This window comes from Mytilus trossulus, chromosome 12 (assembly GCF_036588685.1).
Source record: "Mytilus trossulus isolate FHL-02 chromosome 12, PNRI_Mtr1.1.1.hap1, whole genome shotgun sequence".
NCBI classification, from domain to species: domain Eukaryota; kingdom Metazoa; phylum Mollusca; class Bivalvia; order Mytilida; family Mytilidae; genus Mytilus; species Mytilus trossulus.
The window spans coordinates 23445125-23461901 of NC_086384.1; the positions used below are offsets into that span (position 1 = coordinate 23445125).

Consider the following 16777-nt stretch of genomic DNA (forward strand, 5'->3'; position numbering starts at 1 on the left):
GTGTCATGTGTACTATTGTTTTTCTGTTTGTCTTTTTCATTTTTAGCCATGGCGTTGTCAGTTTGTTTTAGATTTACGTGTTTGACTGTCCCTTTGGTGTCTTTCGTCCCTCTTTTCTTTTACAGTGTCGTGTATGTAAAAAATGAACATACTTTGAATAACATATTAGGAAGAACTGTTTCCCTGAAATTTTTATATAAAATGATTGGTAAAAATGTGTACTACAATTATCATCAGTCGTTCAGCCTTCATTTGATACCAAACTTGTTACAATCATGCGTAGGAAAATATTTTGTGTTAAGGTGGTACCTAAAACTTGAACTAAAATTAATTTGGCTCGTTTAATTTTCTTAAAATTTTGACAAAGTATTTACTATGACCCTTTGACAATAATATAAAAAATTTAAAAAGTTTGAACCAACCGTTTATTCAGAAAAAATACACTGGTTACATAGCAGTTTGACAAACACTTATTTTGATCATTGAGAAGTTTAATACTTCCTTATGAACACAACGTCATTAAAACGTTCTGCTGATTTTACAGAGTTGTTATCTCCCTGTAGTGTTAGGTACCACCTTAAATATATATATTATACCTTCTGGTATATGCTATCTGACCTGGTCCAAGAAAGAAGTATTACCTTTATCCCTGCCACTACACCAACATCTTGTTTTTTGTGCATTGATGATCACCTCTCTACATCAAAAGTATCAAACATTTATCTTATTCCATATTTAAATATATAATTCATACAGGGACGAGAAAGGAAAGAGGATTATTAGCATGGGGACAAGCAGCGACCGGTGCTGCCGATAAATCAGTCTCACTAGATTATGAAGAAGGTTATGAAATATACGAAATCCAGAGCTGGTCTGCAAGAGTAAACAACATGTCTTTCACAAAATATATTCCATTTTTTCCAAACTATGATATAAAAAATTTGAGATGCACTTGTTGTAAAAAGAATAATAAATATGAACCATAATATATCGTGTTTTTCATTGGTTATACACAGCATATGTACTTTTGCATGTGTTATGTACTATAGTATACTTGATAATTTTGTCTGTGTCATGTCTCTTCTCTGAAGGACCAAACTGTCACTGAAGATCCGTTATGAAACCGTAGAACTAGTTGTGTTACAGATGCCAACTAGGCTTGAAGGTACATGTAAAGAATAGGAGAAATGGCTTATTATAGCTTCTATGGTAAACATTTAAAAAATTTTATTAAAAAAAAAAATCTGTCATTTCCTAATCGTCTAAGTTATAGCATATTCTAACTGAATCATGATTTACACAAAATCATGTACGTGTATGACAACGATCTATGTTTTGTGCATATATAATTTAGAAATCAAATCATGCGAATAATATTCTTATTCCCAATCCGAAAAGAGAACATAATGACATAAAAACTAGTTTTGCACCTATTCAGATCCAGGAAACTACGGCCTTTTGTAAGATTTGTATGATTTCAAACCACCCAGGCAAAGCTGATACTAAACCTTCCTATATCTTTAGTAATGGTACAAATGTAGTATATTTAATACTAGCAGATAATGAAAATAAGAATCAGATTCAAAATAGGGATTACAACAAAGTGGTCTCGTCTGAGTTGTGATACATTTCGATTTTGTGGATAATAAATACTCTTTCAGCTTGCTAAGCGGTTTGGGTATTGCTAATTGTTCAAACCGTTTGGTGAAAAATCAATTATAAAAAAAACCAACTTGCATTATGAATTTAAAAATGAAAGGTCCATTAAACCTGACAAAGCAATTCGACTAACTGCACCAACGAGTGGAAATCATCATCTGTTACTTATAATTCGTAATATCTTCGTCATTTGATCTGTGTTCTCTCATTGCCAATAGTTGCAGATATCCCCATTCTATATTTATTTTACATAACTTTCATACCTGCTATAATAAAACGTGACATTTTACTCTTAATCTAGACAAACTTACTGCAAATCAAATGATTTGTTCTTCCAATTACAGCTTTTGATTCCTTATATCAATATCTTTATTTTAAATAGTTAAATCACAGAAATACTGAATTCCACAAAATCAAATACACAAACACATCAAACAAATGGACAACAACTGTCATATTCCTGACTTCGGACAGGTTTTTTCTTATGTAGATAATGGTGGATTGATAGCTAGTTTTACCTCCCACTTGTATGACAGTCGCATCAAATTTCATTATATTGACCAAGACGTGTAAACAAATTAAACAGATATAATAGATTAAATATCAATAATACAGCAGTCAACATTGTGCTATAATCATAATCACTAAAACATACAAATATGTAACACAGAAGCACAAAATGGATTACAGACCAAGCATTTAGGTAAATATTAAAGACAAGAATACACAAATATTCACTATTCATTATGAAATAGTCGAACAAATCGACAAATGAATAGTTTCTGTAAAGATGTTGATAAACATTACTCCTTGACAGCACATTTAACTGTGGAATTTAAAGATATACATTATCTATAATATTGCAACCTAACGGCCTTATTTATGCATAAAATAATAACCGAGAAAAAGTGTGATAAACGTCAACCACTAAATGATGTCATAATAATGAAATTATTAATAACTGTCAACCAATAATAACCGAGAAAAAGTGTGATAAACGTCAACCACTAAATGATGTCATAATAATGAAATTATTAATAACTGTCAACCATATGGGAGGTTAACTATGGAACTAGGTTTAATCCACCATTTTTTGCTGAAAATGTTCGTGGCATGTCAGAAATAGGTCATTTTTGTTTTTAATTCGTTCTGTTGGGGGTAATATAGTCGATTATGTTTTATCGTTAGTTTTAATGGACTTAAAAATATGCTTTATAATTTTTAATTTTGTTTATAGTTTTTTTTGTGACATTTTCCAATAAATGTATACACAGATCTCTGTCTATCTTATGAATTACAATTAACTCACACATTTTCCCTGTTTTTCGTGAAAAGAGTTATAACATGACCAGCTGAAGCTTGCCTCCGGACTCGGAATTTTCTCGCTGTGTTGAGATCCGTTTGTTGTCTTGGATTGTTTTTCTGCTTTTTGACATGGTTTATGTCTCAATGATACATTCCATGTTTTCATTCTAAACTTTTATTTGAAAAAAATCCTTAAAGATACATGGCCTTTTTTTTAACAAGTGCAATTGTTGTTCTTAAAAAAAGTAGTTGGAAATACATATTTTTAATGTGAATTAATGAAAGAAATGCAAGTATGCAACAGTAAATAATGGTCAGTTGATACGTATACAGAATACATTTTTTTTTGAGTGTGCAATGTCTTAAATATTTTTTGGTTAATAATGCTTAAGCATATACAAGTAGTTATAAATTAAAAAAAATAATAAATAAAGTTATATTTTACAACCAAAAATTATTATTAACAAGCGAATGAGTATGTGAGGTTTTTGTTTTTAATCATTTTTTTATATATATATTTGAATGATTGACTAGTTACTAATGAATGTTTAAATTTGTAACCTTAACACGATATACTTATATATAATATATTTACTATAATATACATGCAAGCGTGCTTCTGTATGATTTCTAGTATTAAACTTTGTATGTCATAGCTGCAAAGTTGAATGTTTAACTTATAAATTATCTGATTTAATTTGAGGTATTTGTACATGACAAAGTGTGTTAACATTCATTCTCAACAAAAAAATGTGTACAAGAAAACTTTGTTATCTAGCCCTGTCCGAGGAAAAAACTCGCAGATATGTACATTTTTATAGAATGAACTGCAAACACTTAAATAGATGTAAAGGATATAGTACTGCAACTGACATCGAAAAAGACGCTTAGTTAACGAGTTTAATGGTCCGGAATAACACACGGCTGCAATTTGTTTCAAATGATAGAATCATATCTATATTTTAATTTCCGTCGGGTCGTAAAAAGTTTCTATGGTCACATTTTTGTATTTCATCCCTTTAATGGGGGTACCCCTCAATTTACGGTTTTGGGTAGTTACATTCAAATTCAAAAATATATTTTTTGGATAAATTTCCCGCTATTTTCGTAAATATTTTCCATGCACATATCATCAAGGATCATCGGTATGAAAAAGACATTAATATAATACCATCTCCAAGTAAAACTTTCAAACTTAAAGTTGGCTGTTTTTTTAGAAAGAAATTTAACGCTTTTTTCTTTGAAAACGAGAAAACAAATGATTCAAAAACAGTATTTGACATTTGAGAGGACAAACATATTACTGCGATACCGCATGCAAATTTTGTTGGGCAAATTCCGAACAATTTTGTCAAAAACTCAAAAATAAAAACATCATTTGTACCATTTTTAAATACGGAAATTTCCTATCCGTCATTCAGCTCCAGCAATTATTTTTTCCTTCACAATCAATTTGATAGTTTCGGTGTGATTATGTAGATTTTATAGGAGAAGTTAATTTATTTTTGAGAGATTTGAATATATATAGTAGTTCGTTAGCGAATTTTCTGTAAATAAGTTATATTTTTGTCAATAAAATTTTGACTTTTTATAAAAGTTAACCGAATCCTGCGGATAAGAGTATTTTCCGGAAATGACTATCGTTGATATTGTGTGAAAATACATTGTATGTCAATGTTTAACCTCAGAGCAATTAATATACATGCAAGTGGTCGGGGGTAAAGTACTATTGAATTTTCGCAGAGATTTGGTATGTGATAAGGTGATGCTAAAACCAACTTCTCTTGATATTCTGCTTTCCTTTGGCGAATCATCAGCGATGTTATGAGACTTGCAAAAGATGGCAAAATTGGTGCGTCTTTAAATTAGATTGATTGATTAATTGTTGGTTGCTTAACGTCCAGTGGCAAATATTTCATGCATCTTAAGGATGAGAACAACTTAACCATAAAAACAATAGGTAGGTTTTGTCATAATAGCGGTCATTCGGGATGATGGTCGGGAAAATTTAGACTGCTACTGGAAAATGAAAAATAAAAATGGTTTGGGACAGAACTTGCCATTGCAACAGGCCACCTACGGACCCCTCAAAGAGTTCTTGCAAGGGTTTTTAACGTGCAAAGCACGTTGCACTCCCTTTACACAAGGCATCGGATTTAAAGTCCCCATTCTGACTGGACGTGACTGCGAACTTGATACATCCCGCACAGCCAAACGGACGTTCAACTTCGTTTTACTGTCGTTCGGGAGAAGACCAAGTGACCATATTTCGTTTTCCCAGTCACCCTTTGGGAACTTTTAATTAAAAAAACAACATAAATCCATATATGTGATCAAACTAATCGACATGCATCTTCACAACCTGACACTTTTATACGATCTCGCGCTCAGTTTCTTCCTTGTCGTTTGGATATGAAAACAGGGTTTTTGTGTAAAAGAAAAACTTTTTAAAAACACAAGAAAACCACACAAAACTGAGTTCTCTAAACGCGTTGACAGTCTTTTAAGTTGTGCTCATTAATGTGAGTAATCACTTATCCATGCATAACCAATTACTTATTGAAGTCAACACCCGTGCAGTTAAGTAAAACAGTTACTAAAAAATTAGAATTAGAAATTGCTGTCCATTCATTAATAAAAATGGTTAGTAAATAAATGTGATTTGTTTTTCCATAAGAAAAAGCCTTTCTCATGTAGCAGGACATAATACATATACCGATCACTTTTACCCAAGATTGCACCGGATGCCTGCCAAACTGCCAAAAACTCCAGAAATAACTAGATAGTGTGACACCTTACAATTCAGACTCGGTAGGGCTAAGGGATATGAAATATAGAGTTGAGCTCTGAACTCAATATAGGGGATGCCATATCTGCTGCAGGAAAATAAAAGTCTATGTAAAGACTTTCAGAATTACACCAAGGTGTGTCTGAAAATATAAAGGATACATAAAAGGAAGAACAATTACTTCATCCTGCCACCAGTGCTCTCATGAGCTATGTCCTCGTTGGTATTTCTATAGAAATGATGCCCGCATAGCTTCTTAATATATATAGGAAGATGTGGTATGAGTGCCAATGATACAACACATCATTCAAGTCACAATTTATAAAAGTACATCATTATAGGTCACGGTCCGGTTTTTAACACGGAGTCTATGCTCAAGAGTTCATTTGTTACTTAATTGATGAAAAATAACACAAAGGCGCTTCTGAACCAGAGGCGGATTTAGGGGGGGGGGTTGCAGGTGGCCCGCCCCCCCCCCCAATTTTGGGGGAAAAATTTGGTTGCTTATATAGGGAATCACTGAAGCGCGACTGGAGCGGGCCCCCTCTTAGGTCAGTCAGTGGGCCCCCACTTATGAAAATTTCTTGATCCGCCACTGTGAACTGTATATGTCCCTAAAGATAACAAAAAATCGAAAATGTATTGCTATTACAAAATCAATCGTTTCTGTAGCAGCATTTGCCCAATTATATTTGGGATTGGCGGTGCAGATATATCGTGCATATGCATACATGTATGGGAAAATGGATCACGAATGTTTATCGAAACTTTGTACTCACATTGCTTTTGTGTTTCTTTTGCAAAAGTTAAACTATGTCTGATGAGTTTGACAGAATCATGACGGTATTTACGTCTAGATAGCATTTGTACTCAAAAACTGAGTTTGCTTTGACCAAAATCTGCATTTCCTGTGCCGAACTTGTTCTTATAAGAAAAGTGAAGTGTCTTGTAATGCTTATACGCGTACTGAATCCGCATATGATGACGAAGAGATTTATTCATGTCCCTATTTAATGAATACTTGAGCTATTATGTATCGCTTTTAAAAGTTATATAAAGGTCATGACTGATTTTGAATAACAACATTAGAAAATTGGCATTGCATTGTATGATTTTTCATCCTTCCCTTAACAAATTAATAAGTTGACTTTTTTTACCAGGATAATCCCACTAAAAAATGTGCATGCACCAAACTGTTTTTTTTTTTATAAACCTCGCATTCGCCTCGGGTGACTTTAGTATATTTTGTGTTATAACTGCTCTGTTTTGACTTGGCAAATACACAATATGTATTTATCTATAAGTAGATACTATTTTTTACAAAATGCACAACCTTTAAAATGCAAAATTAAAACACTGTTTCAGCGCTTTAATTTTGGTGTTTTCAAAGATAGAAAAAATATTGATATAACTTGATAAACTGGTGTTTTATAGTTTAGAAAATAATTTTGTAATATACTTTAGTGAAACACTATACACGATATGAAAGTTTATGGATGTGAAAAGGACAAGGCCACTTCTTCTTTTGCTATGTCTTAAATGGAAAAAAATCAGAAGGTTCCAAATCGACGCCATTTTGTAATGGTAGCTCTTCATATAGGTAGTCAAATTTGTCGTTTTAACATCGTTTATAGCATATGCTTATGATCAAATTGTTTTAGTAGCATTCTATTGAATAAATATCAGAATATTTCTCCTTTTTGTCCTTGTAGTTGAAATATTGATATTTTTAGCTCTGACCTTTGACCTCAATTTCAAAAAATTGTGACCACTCTGGATTTTTACGACCCAACTTTTCTTATTGTACACGTTTTCCTCTTTCCATCGATATATAATTTAGGTGTGTGTTCTACCGGACCATTAAAGTTTTAAAAAATGACCTCTGGTTGCAGTACTAATATTACAAATTGATATTATCACTCGATGGATTGATGTTTTCTGTGTCCTTAACCTTCGGTGTTTTTTTTCAAATGCTTTCGAGGTGAATGTTTTTTAGCTACATTTAAACAGAGAAAGATTATAAAGTATTTAAAATATACAGTTGAGTAGAGGTATGTAAATACAAATGCACAAAGATTTTCAAGTTTAACATTATTTACTGATATACAGTTAAAACTGTTCCGAAAAATGTGTTAGATCGAATTAAACTTCTCACTGACAATGTTACTGGTGCCTTGTTCTACTGCTGTAACAACGATTTCGGTGCCTTTGAAAGCAATCCGTACAGTTATTAGTCTATTTTTCCCTTTCTTAGTGTCTGGGATTTTCAAAACGAGGGAACCTAAACGTTTGACGCCATCACCAAAAGTATAAAGAGGATTATGATCTCGGGAAACATATATATCAACTGATGCCTCTTCGTCAGATCCATAAGTTGGTAGAAATGTACGTTCAAAAGAATTATGTTCCAATGATATAATTTCCCCCTTTTTCACTATTGTTTGAAAACTATCTGTGCACTTAGCTATGCCTTCATAATATCCTAGACATCGCTGTGGATGTTTTTGTGAATCAAATGGAATGTTGCCTGCAATTCCGTATGATCTCGCACAAACCCTTTCAGTGATTATTTCAGGAGTATGACCGAATATGACTGCCCCTTTCATAGGACAGCTTCATGTGGTCTGAAAACATTCAATGTTGGAAATATTGATCTTATTCCTTCATATAGTAATGTGGATTCTGAGAAACCACCAACCATGAGTATTGTCTTCAATCCTTCTAATTCAGGTTTCTTCAGCAATTTTCTTACACTGTCAATGATTGCATTCAAAGGTTTTTGAAAAAGATCTTTCATTATCTGTGTTGGAAAAACAAGCTTATCTCTTAATTTTTTAACACCTAACTCCGATTGGAAGTCTAAACCTGTTTTAGATTTGTACTGCTCAAACAGCTCACCGGGACACTGTATTCTTACTTTATCTTCATCATTTTCGCCAAAGACTTTCTTTCGTCCTTCAAATCTTCTCATAAATTCAAGGCTGTCGTCCATACAAGACTTTTCAAACGTATGCCACACGTCCTTGCCAAATATTTCGACTATTAAATCATGAAACTGCCTATCAACCTCGGTTCCACCCCATGGTCCTCCTGTAGGAGGAAATAACTCGATAAGCTTGTTACCTTTTTCAATCGTGTAGCCTGTAATATCAACCGTGCCACCTGCAAAAACAAAAATATCACATTACAATGCATACATTGTTTTATTATCAACTCCTATTTAGATATACCTAAATGCGCAACACACATTTAATTTTTAATTTTTGTTTTTTTAAACAAATCTTTTTTATCGCTATTTGAAGGGAATAACACAGCACCTTATGAACGACGATTTAAAAATATAACTTTATTTAATTTTTGTTTGAAATATGTTTATTAATGAAGTGGCTAATCACGTTAATATATATAGACAACGTTTACCTCCACAATCTAATACAAGGAATTTTTCACCAGGATCAAGAGATGCCATGCTATGATCTTCCCCATCAGTTTTCTTCTGTATAATTATGTTCCTACAGTATATTGCTGCTGCCTCAGGCTCATAAGCCAACGATAATAGTGTATCGTCAATTCCTGCCTGCAAAGGGAAACAGTATGCCATATGTATTAGCAATAGCAAAGCTATAACAACATAAGGATATCAAATTTTAAGTCCGACAGAGACCACACGCGTTTTCTCTATCATTAACTTTCTGGCCAATAATTATGTTGTTAAGCGGCACTAATTGTAAAACTCGTGCTCACCAATTTTACCCAAATTTTTATATTTGATTTATAACTAACTAAAACGTGTATCTAAATTGCATTGGCATCATCTCATTGGAAATCATACAACGTCTTCTTTGTATATAAATAGTATTATAAAAAGATGGTGACCACGAGCCATTGGACTTTCCTATGTCTGTTTTATTTCATGGTACAACGTATAGGTTAAAAAAAATAATCATCATTTATATCTGTTTAAGAATTTTGTTGATCGAACCCCTCAACACAATGGTTCACACTTGTTTTTCATTCAATAGTGATATTATCTCCAATAAATAACGGATCATAAATCAAGTTTAAATTGTGTACGCCAGATGCGCATTAGAAAATCTCTGTCTCATGACTTTTGAAAGTAAAAATGGTCAAATTTAGTTCGATATAGATATCACAGTGACCATATAATTAATTTAAGTTTACCTGATTAGCTGCCAGTCTCATGAATTCTTTAGCCTCGTCCGACCAGATAGCTGGCACAGTAATCACCCAATGAATATCTTTCATCTCAACAAAATTCACCTTTTCTTTTAAAGCTTTTAGAAAGTCGTCTTTCAGAAACTTCAGACATTCTGAAACAACGGTTATAGATGGTAATTTTTCCCCATTCACATCTTTAAGCTTTTGATGCCTAGATATTTTTCCAGTTACCTGTAATGACAATCGTAAATATCATCAATGCAACATATATTTTATTGGTAAATGTAAAAAAAAACATACCTCGTCAGCCTTATCTAAGTGTACGCTAGTCTAAAATTTTACAGAACAAATATGTATTTGACAAAGGTTGAAAATCAAAAAATAGTAAAAAGAACAACTTGTTGGTTGAACCACGGTATCATGGTGAAAAGTCTATATATATTTGTTGAATACACGCTTTCTATATTTTTCGGCTGTTTTCTCGCCTTATGTTATATTGCAAAAAAAACCCTCATCTGTACATTTATATAATTACCTATCGTCAACAATCACCTTTATTACAAGGTTAACAGAACCAATGGAAGACGCACATTTAATCTCATGTCCAAGATTTTTAGCTTTATTATCCCATGCATTAAGTGTCATTGAAGAATTATCAAGTCATCGTATTTATCAAATCATACCTAGACTATAACTTCTTACAACATGCATTACATGGCCACTCAACTAAAACCCTACATATAAAGGGTACATTTGATACTGTGAATATTTAAAAAAAAAACGATAATACTATGGTTATCTTCATCTACAAATCATCTTAACAAAATCATGTCTTTTCGTTCCATTTTTTGATAACATTTGATATTTACAATCTTAATGAGTTTTCTTATTTTGAATTTATCTTGCATTGGAGGTCGTTATATTTGTGCTTCTCCTTAACTTTCATAGTAAGACTAAGCTGTTAATCAGACTTGGGAAAATATTGTATTATAGATTTTTTATTGTTTTTTGTATATTTTATAATTCAAATATGTACCAGCTGTCTTTGTTGATGCACAAACTGTTTCGTTTCGTCACTGAGAAGTGCCATTTTGAATCTCTTAAAATATTTCCAACCAGTTGATTGTTCTTCGTCAACCAGTTCCGCATATTTGTTTTCTGCTTCATAACCAAAGCTATGAAATTTATCTTCAGGAGTGAATAAAGCTACCGTAGGTGTCTTCTCTGTTGCTTGGCCATCAAAATTTTTCCAGCCACCTTTTGTTTTAATGTTTGTGTGATTTTCCTTGTATTCCTTGCGAAATGAATAGGCCCAACCAGAATACGTCGTCCCAAAATCAATGGCGACTACTACCAAAACATTTTCTTTCGAACTTTTTCCTCTCTCCATGTCAAATGTTCTGCAAAACTAAAACGAGTAAAAACTTAAACGATCAGAAACTACAAAACTTTTAAATAGGAAAAAATGTCAACGCCTATGTATCTTGTTAATAACTATAAATTATTTGTGCTAAAAAGTGTTTTGACGCTATAAAAAGAAGATGTGGTATGATTGCCAATGAGACAACTATCCAAAAAATACCAAAATGACACAAACATCAACAACTATAGGTCACCGTACGGCCTTCAACAATAAGCAAAGTCCACACCGCATAGTCAGCTATAAAAGACCCCGATAAGACAATGTAAAAACAATTCAAACGAGAAAACTAACGGCCTTATTTATGTAAAAAAATGAACGAAACACAAATATGTAACACATAAACAAACGACAACCACTGAATTACAGGCTCCTGACTTGGGACAGGCACATACATAAATAATGTGGCGGTGTTAAACATGTTAGCGGGATCCCAACCCCCTCCCCTAACCTGGACAGTGGTATAACAGTACAACATAAGAACGAACTATAAAAATCAGTTGAAAAAGGTTTAACTCATCAGATAGACAAAATTTACAAGTGAACGTGGCCGGGTACTTATATATCCCGACACAAAAACACACAATGAACAGATCTGAGAGTACTCGCAGTTATCTGACAGCTAGTTCAAAGCCACTAACAACTAATAAAAAAATCATGCCTCTTAGACTAGACGCATTTGTTTATACAGTAGATTCTTGAACTAAGGCTCTTTTAGGGAGATAATTGATAATCGAAGATTATTCGTATTGCTTACCCACTGCCTTAAATATATGATCTCTATGTTTCATCTGATAGAAACACATCTAGGGTAAAATATCAGTTACATGATGCGTTAGTGACCTAATCCGATATATAAATGTGTAATGATACGAAATATACGATAAATATATATATCGTATAAGGTAAATAGCACACCGTGTAACGGATTCATCTTATCGGCTATCTTCACATGTGGTATTTTGACTAGCGGTCTATCAGAGTGATCAAGTCTTCAATACTATTTATATCCTACTTCCATTTGTCTAGACATACAAAAAAGTGCCAACAAAAACAACTTTTTAGCTTTAAATTTGTTTAGTGAATTTATTTCAATTGTTCATTACATGTATCAATTTCTTCGTCTGTTGTATCCTTTCAGATTTTAGTTTTTTTTTTGTGATTGAAAGGGGAGTAATTCCGTTATGCCAACGACCACAACTTGTCAAGTTTTATGATTTATGAATTTATTTTAACTTTTATAATCAATTTCTTCGTCTATGAAATCATTTTAAATTGTTCTTCAGCACCGTGTTGTTGTTATAAAGGGTTGTGGCATCTTTTAGTTTTGAATGGGAAGTAACTCCTTACTAATAATAATATGGTTACTAACCATGTATGCTAACTAATTCTATTTTTTTAGAACACCCTATACCAAATAAACAAAGTCACCACGTGTAAACTTTGAACCAATCATATCTCTATAAGTTTATATGAGGTCAGATAAATACTGTTAGATAACAGACGCATTGAATTCTCAGGAAGTCTCTTAGATATCCAATGCATATATTTATCTTAAAAACATGTCACATTAAGCCTTTGCAACATAAAGTACTGCATATGGCGAACCTTCCATTTCCATTAATGATATGAATTTTAGGGAACTTCATACTAAAAATTGCACAGTTTTAAATTCTTTATATAAAAAAGAAGATGTGGTATGATTGCCAATGAGACAACTATCCACCAAAGACCAAAATGACACAAATATTAACAATTATAGGTCACCGTACGGCCTTCAACAATGAGCACAGCTCATACCGCATATAGTCAGCTATTAAAGGCCCCGAGAAGACAATGTAAAACAATTCAAGCGAGAAAACTAACGGCCGTATTTATGTAAAAAAATGAACGAAAAACAAATATGTAACACATAAACAAACGACAACCACTGAATTACAGGCTCCTGACTTGGGACAGGCACATACATAAAAAATGTGGCGGGGTGTAACATGTTAGCGGAATCCCAACCCCCTCCCCTAACCTGGGACAGTGGTATAACAGTACAACATAAGAACGAACTATAAAAAAAATAGTTGAAAAAGGTTTAACTCATCAGATAGACAAAAAATATAAGTGGACGTGGCCGGGTACTTATACATCCCGACACAAAAAGACACAATGAACAGATCTGAGCGTACTCGCAGTTATCTGACAGCTAGTTCAAAGCCACTAACAACTAATAAAAAAATCATGCCTCTTAGACTAGATTCATTTGTTTATACAGTAGATTCTTGAACTAAGGCTCTTTTAGGGAGAAAATTGATAATCGAAGATTATTCGTATTGCTTACCCACTGCCTTAAATATATGATCTCTATGTTTCATCTGATAGAAACACATCTAGGGTAAAATATCAGTTACATGATGCGTTAGTGACCTAATCCGATATATAAATGTGTAATGATACGAAATATACGATATATATAATCGTATCAGGTAAATAGCACACCGTGTAACGGATTCATCTTATCGGATATCTTCACATGTGGTATTTTGACTAGCGGTCTATCAGAGTGATCAAGTCTTCAATACTATTTATATCCTACTTCCATTTGTCTATACATACAAAAAAGTGCCAACAAAAACAACTTTTTAGCTTTAAATTTGTTTAGTGAATTTATTTCAATTGTTCATTACATGTATCAATTTCTTCGTCTGTTGTATCCTTTCAGATTTTAGTTTTTTTTTTTGTGATTGAAAGGGGAGTAATTCCGTTATGCCAACGACCACAACTTGTCAAGTTTTATGATTTATGAATTTATTTTAACTTTTATAATCAATTTCTTCGTCTATGAAATCATTTTAAATTGTTCTTCAGCACCGTGTTGTTGTTATAAAGGGTTGTGGCATCTTTTAGTTTTGAATGGGAAGTAACTCCTTACTAATAATAATATGGTTACTAACCATGTATGCTAACTAATTCTATTTTTTTTAGAACACCCTATACCAAATAAACAAAGTCACCACGTGTAAACTTTGAACCAATCATATCTCTATAAGTTTATATGAGGTCAGATAAATACTGTTAGATAACAGACGCATTGAATTCTCAGGAAGTCTCTTAGATATCCAATGCATATATTTATCTTAAAAACATGTCACATTAAGCCTTTGCAACATAAAGTACTGCATATGGCGAACCTTCCATTTCCATTAATGATATGAATTTTAGGGAACTTCATACTAAAAATTGCACAGTTTTAAATTCTTTATATAAAAAAGAAGATGTGGTATGATTGCCAATGAGACAACTATCCACCAAAGACCAAAATGACACAAATGTTAACAATTATAGGTCACCGTACGGCCTTCAACAATGAGCACAGCTCATACCGCATATAGTCAGCTATTAAAGGCCCCGAGAAGACAATGTAAAACAATTCAAGCGAGAAAACTAACGGCCGTATTTATGTAAAAAAATGAACGAAAAACAAATATGTAACACATAAACAAACGACAACCACTGAATTACAGGCTCCTGACTTGCAATTGGGACAGGCACATACATAAATGATGTGGCGAGGTTAAACATGTTAGCGGGATCCCAACCCTCCCCATAACCTTGGACAGTGATATAACAGAACAACAAAAGAACGAACTATAACCAAATCTTTATATCGATGGAAAAATTTAGTAAAGGTTTTAAGTCACTGATGAGCCTTATGTAGCCGAAACGCGCGTCTGGCGTATAAAATTATAATCCTGGTACTTTTGATAACCAATTAAGTACTTTATGGTAACGATATCCCTGGTTTAAGCCATACGAGGACTTTATGTTAGAAATTGTATTATTTATATTCATAGAAGTGTAATCTTTAAGGTTGAAAAGTTGTCAAATTAAGTGAGAGGTTTTGCTAGGTTTAAGACCAGGTATAATCCATCATTGTATACATGAGAACATGCCTGTACCAAGTCAGGAATATGGCAGCTGATAATCATTCGTTTGATGTGTTTCAAATTTTAATTACGTGTTAAATTTTCGTTCTATTGTCTGAATTGGGAATGTTTACTGATATAACAATACAAAATTATAAATATTTTAAACATCCGTGAGATCATGACTAAATTGTAATTTTCTATATATACTTTTACGGCTACCATGATATTTAGGTTCAATGATATTTAGGTTTATTAGAATGATACCGTGTAAGGAATACACCCTAATTTTCAGTTAAGACATATAATAAATGCAGGGTATTTATAATATTAAATTTCACAATGATGAAAATTATACACACGAAAATAGAAATATTGAAAGTCCTGATATATAAACTAACACAACCCATACACTATAGAAATGAAAAATAAAAAATACGAAATTTTGAACATTGTTTATACATGTATATGTATAAATTATCTATATCCTTACCTGCCATTTAGGTCATCATGTTGCTATACTAACAAAGGGTGTATTCCAGGAAGTATTTCATAAATGTATTTATAGATTTCATTTGAATGAAGAAAAAAATACCAAAAACTAAAAATAGGCCTTTTATATCAATGAAGGCGCGCTAGAATGGAAAAAAAAAGGATAATTTTATCGTTTTATTGGAATAAAATCAAAACATGCAAAATGAAAAGATGATTTGCAATTTCATTCTACAAATATTATATTTTTTTTATTACTATATGTTTTATACATGTATTCATGATACCGTTATTATGTAAGCATACACCTGTTTATTTCTTTTTTGTGTTAGTTTGATTTTCAAAGCAACCAACTTGATAGGTTAATAGAGGCGAAAATAATCAAAATAGAAAAATAAATTTAAAAAAAACAAACGTTACAAAAGTCCATGTGAAAACATATGACGTAATTTGACACAGTTAGTTAAAGGCATTTCTTACACATTGTATGTCATCTTCTATAGTGGCTTTCAATACTTTTAACACTATTATAGTTAATAAATTTAAAATGAGCAACATAACAGCTGCCACATGTGAAACGGAATTTGTAGACTCTTCTGGGGCACTTATAAGATCAAGCCAGTCATGTATGTGCCAGTCCGGATCCAAGGGAGAAGCCTGTAATTCGGTGGTTGTCGTATGTTTATGTGTTTCCTATTTGTTTTTCGTTCTTTTTTGTACATAAATAAGGCGGTCAGTTTTCCCGTTTGCATTGTTTTACATTGTCTTATCGGGGACTTTTATAGCTGACTATGTGGTATGGGCTTTGCGCATTGTTGAAAGCCGTATGGTGACCTATAGTTGTTAATTTTTGTGTCATTGACAATCACACCACTTCTTCTTTTTATATAATTATAGGGGTTGTATTGCTCTTTTCATAAATACATTGAATGCTCCTTCAGAGAAACAATTGACAAAACGTAAGTGCTAATGGATTCACCGGTGTTGCATGTCCTTACAAACATTTGATTCAGAACA

The 16777-nt window shown here is 32.6% G+C and overlaps 1 protein-coding gene and 1 pseudogene across 1 annotated transcript in view; one reads left to right on the forward strand and one right to left on the reverse strand.

Moving 5' to 3' along the window:
• LOC134693377 (solute carrier family 23 member 1-like) overlaps positions 1-986 on the forward strand; it is a 37656-nt gene extending 36670 nt beyond the window's left edge. Inside the window, exon 11 of the mRNA XM_063554164.1 lies at positions 757-986. Within this exon, the coding sequence (XP_063410234.1) occupies positions 757-986 (230 nt within the window). The remainder of the gene's footprint in view (positions 1-756) is intronic.
• Positions 987-7655: 6669 nt separating this feature from the next.
• On the reverse strand, positions 7656-15810 carry LOC134692875 (heat shock 70 kDa protein 12B-like; annotated as a pseudogene).
• Positions 15811-16777: the final 967 nt, after the last annotated feature.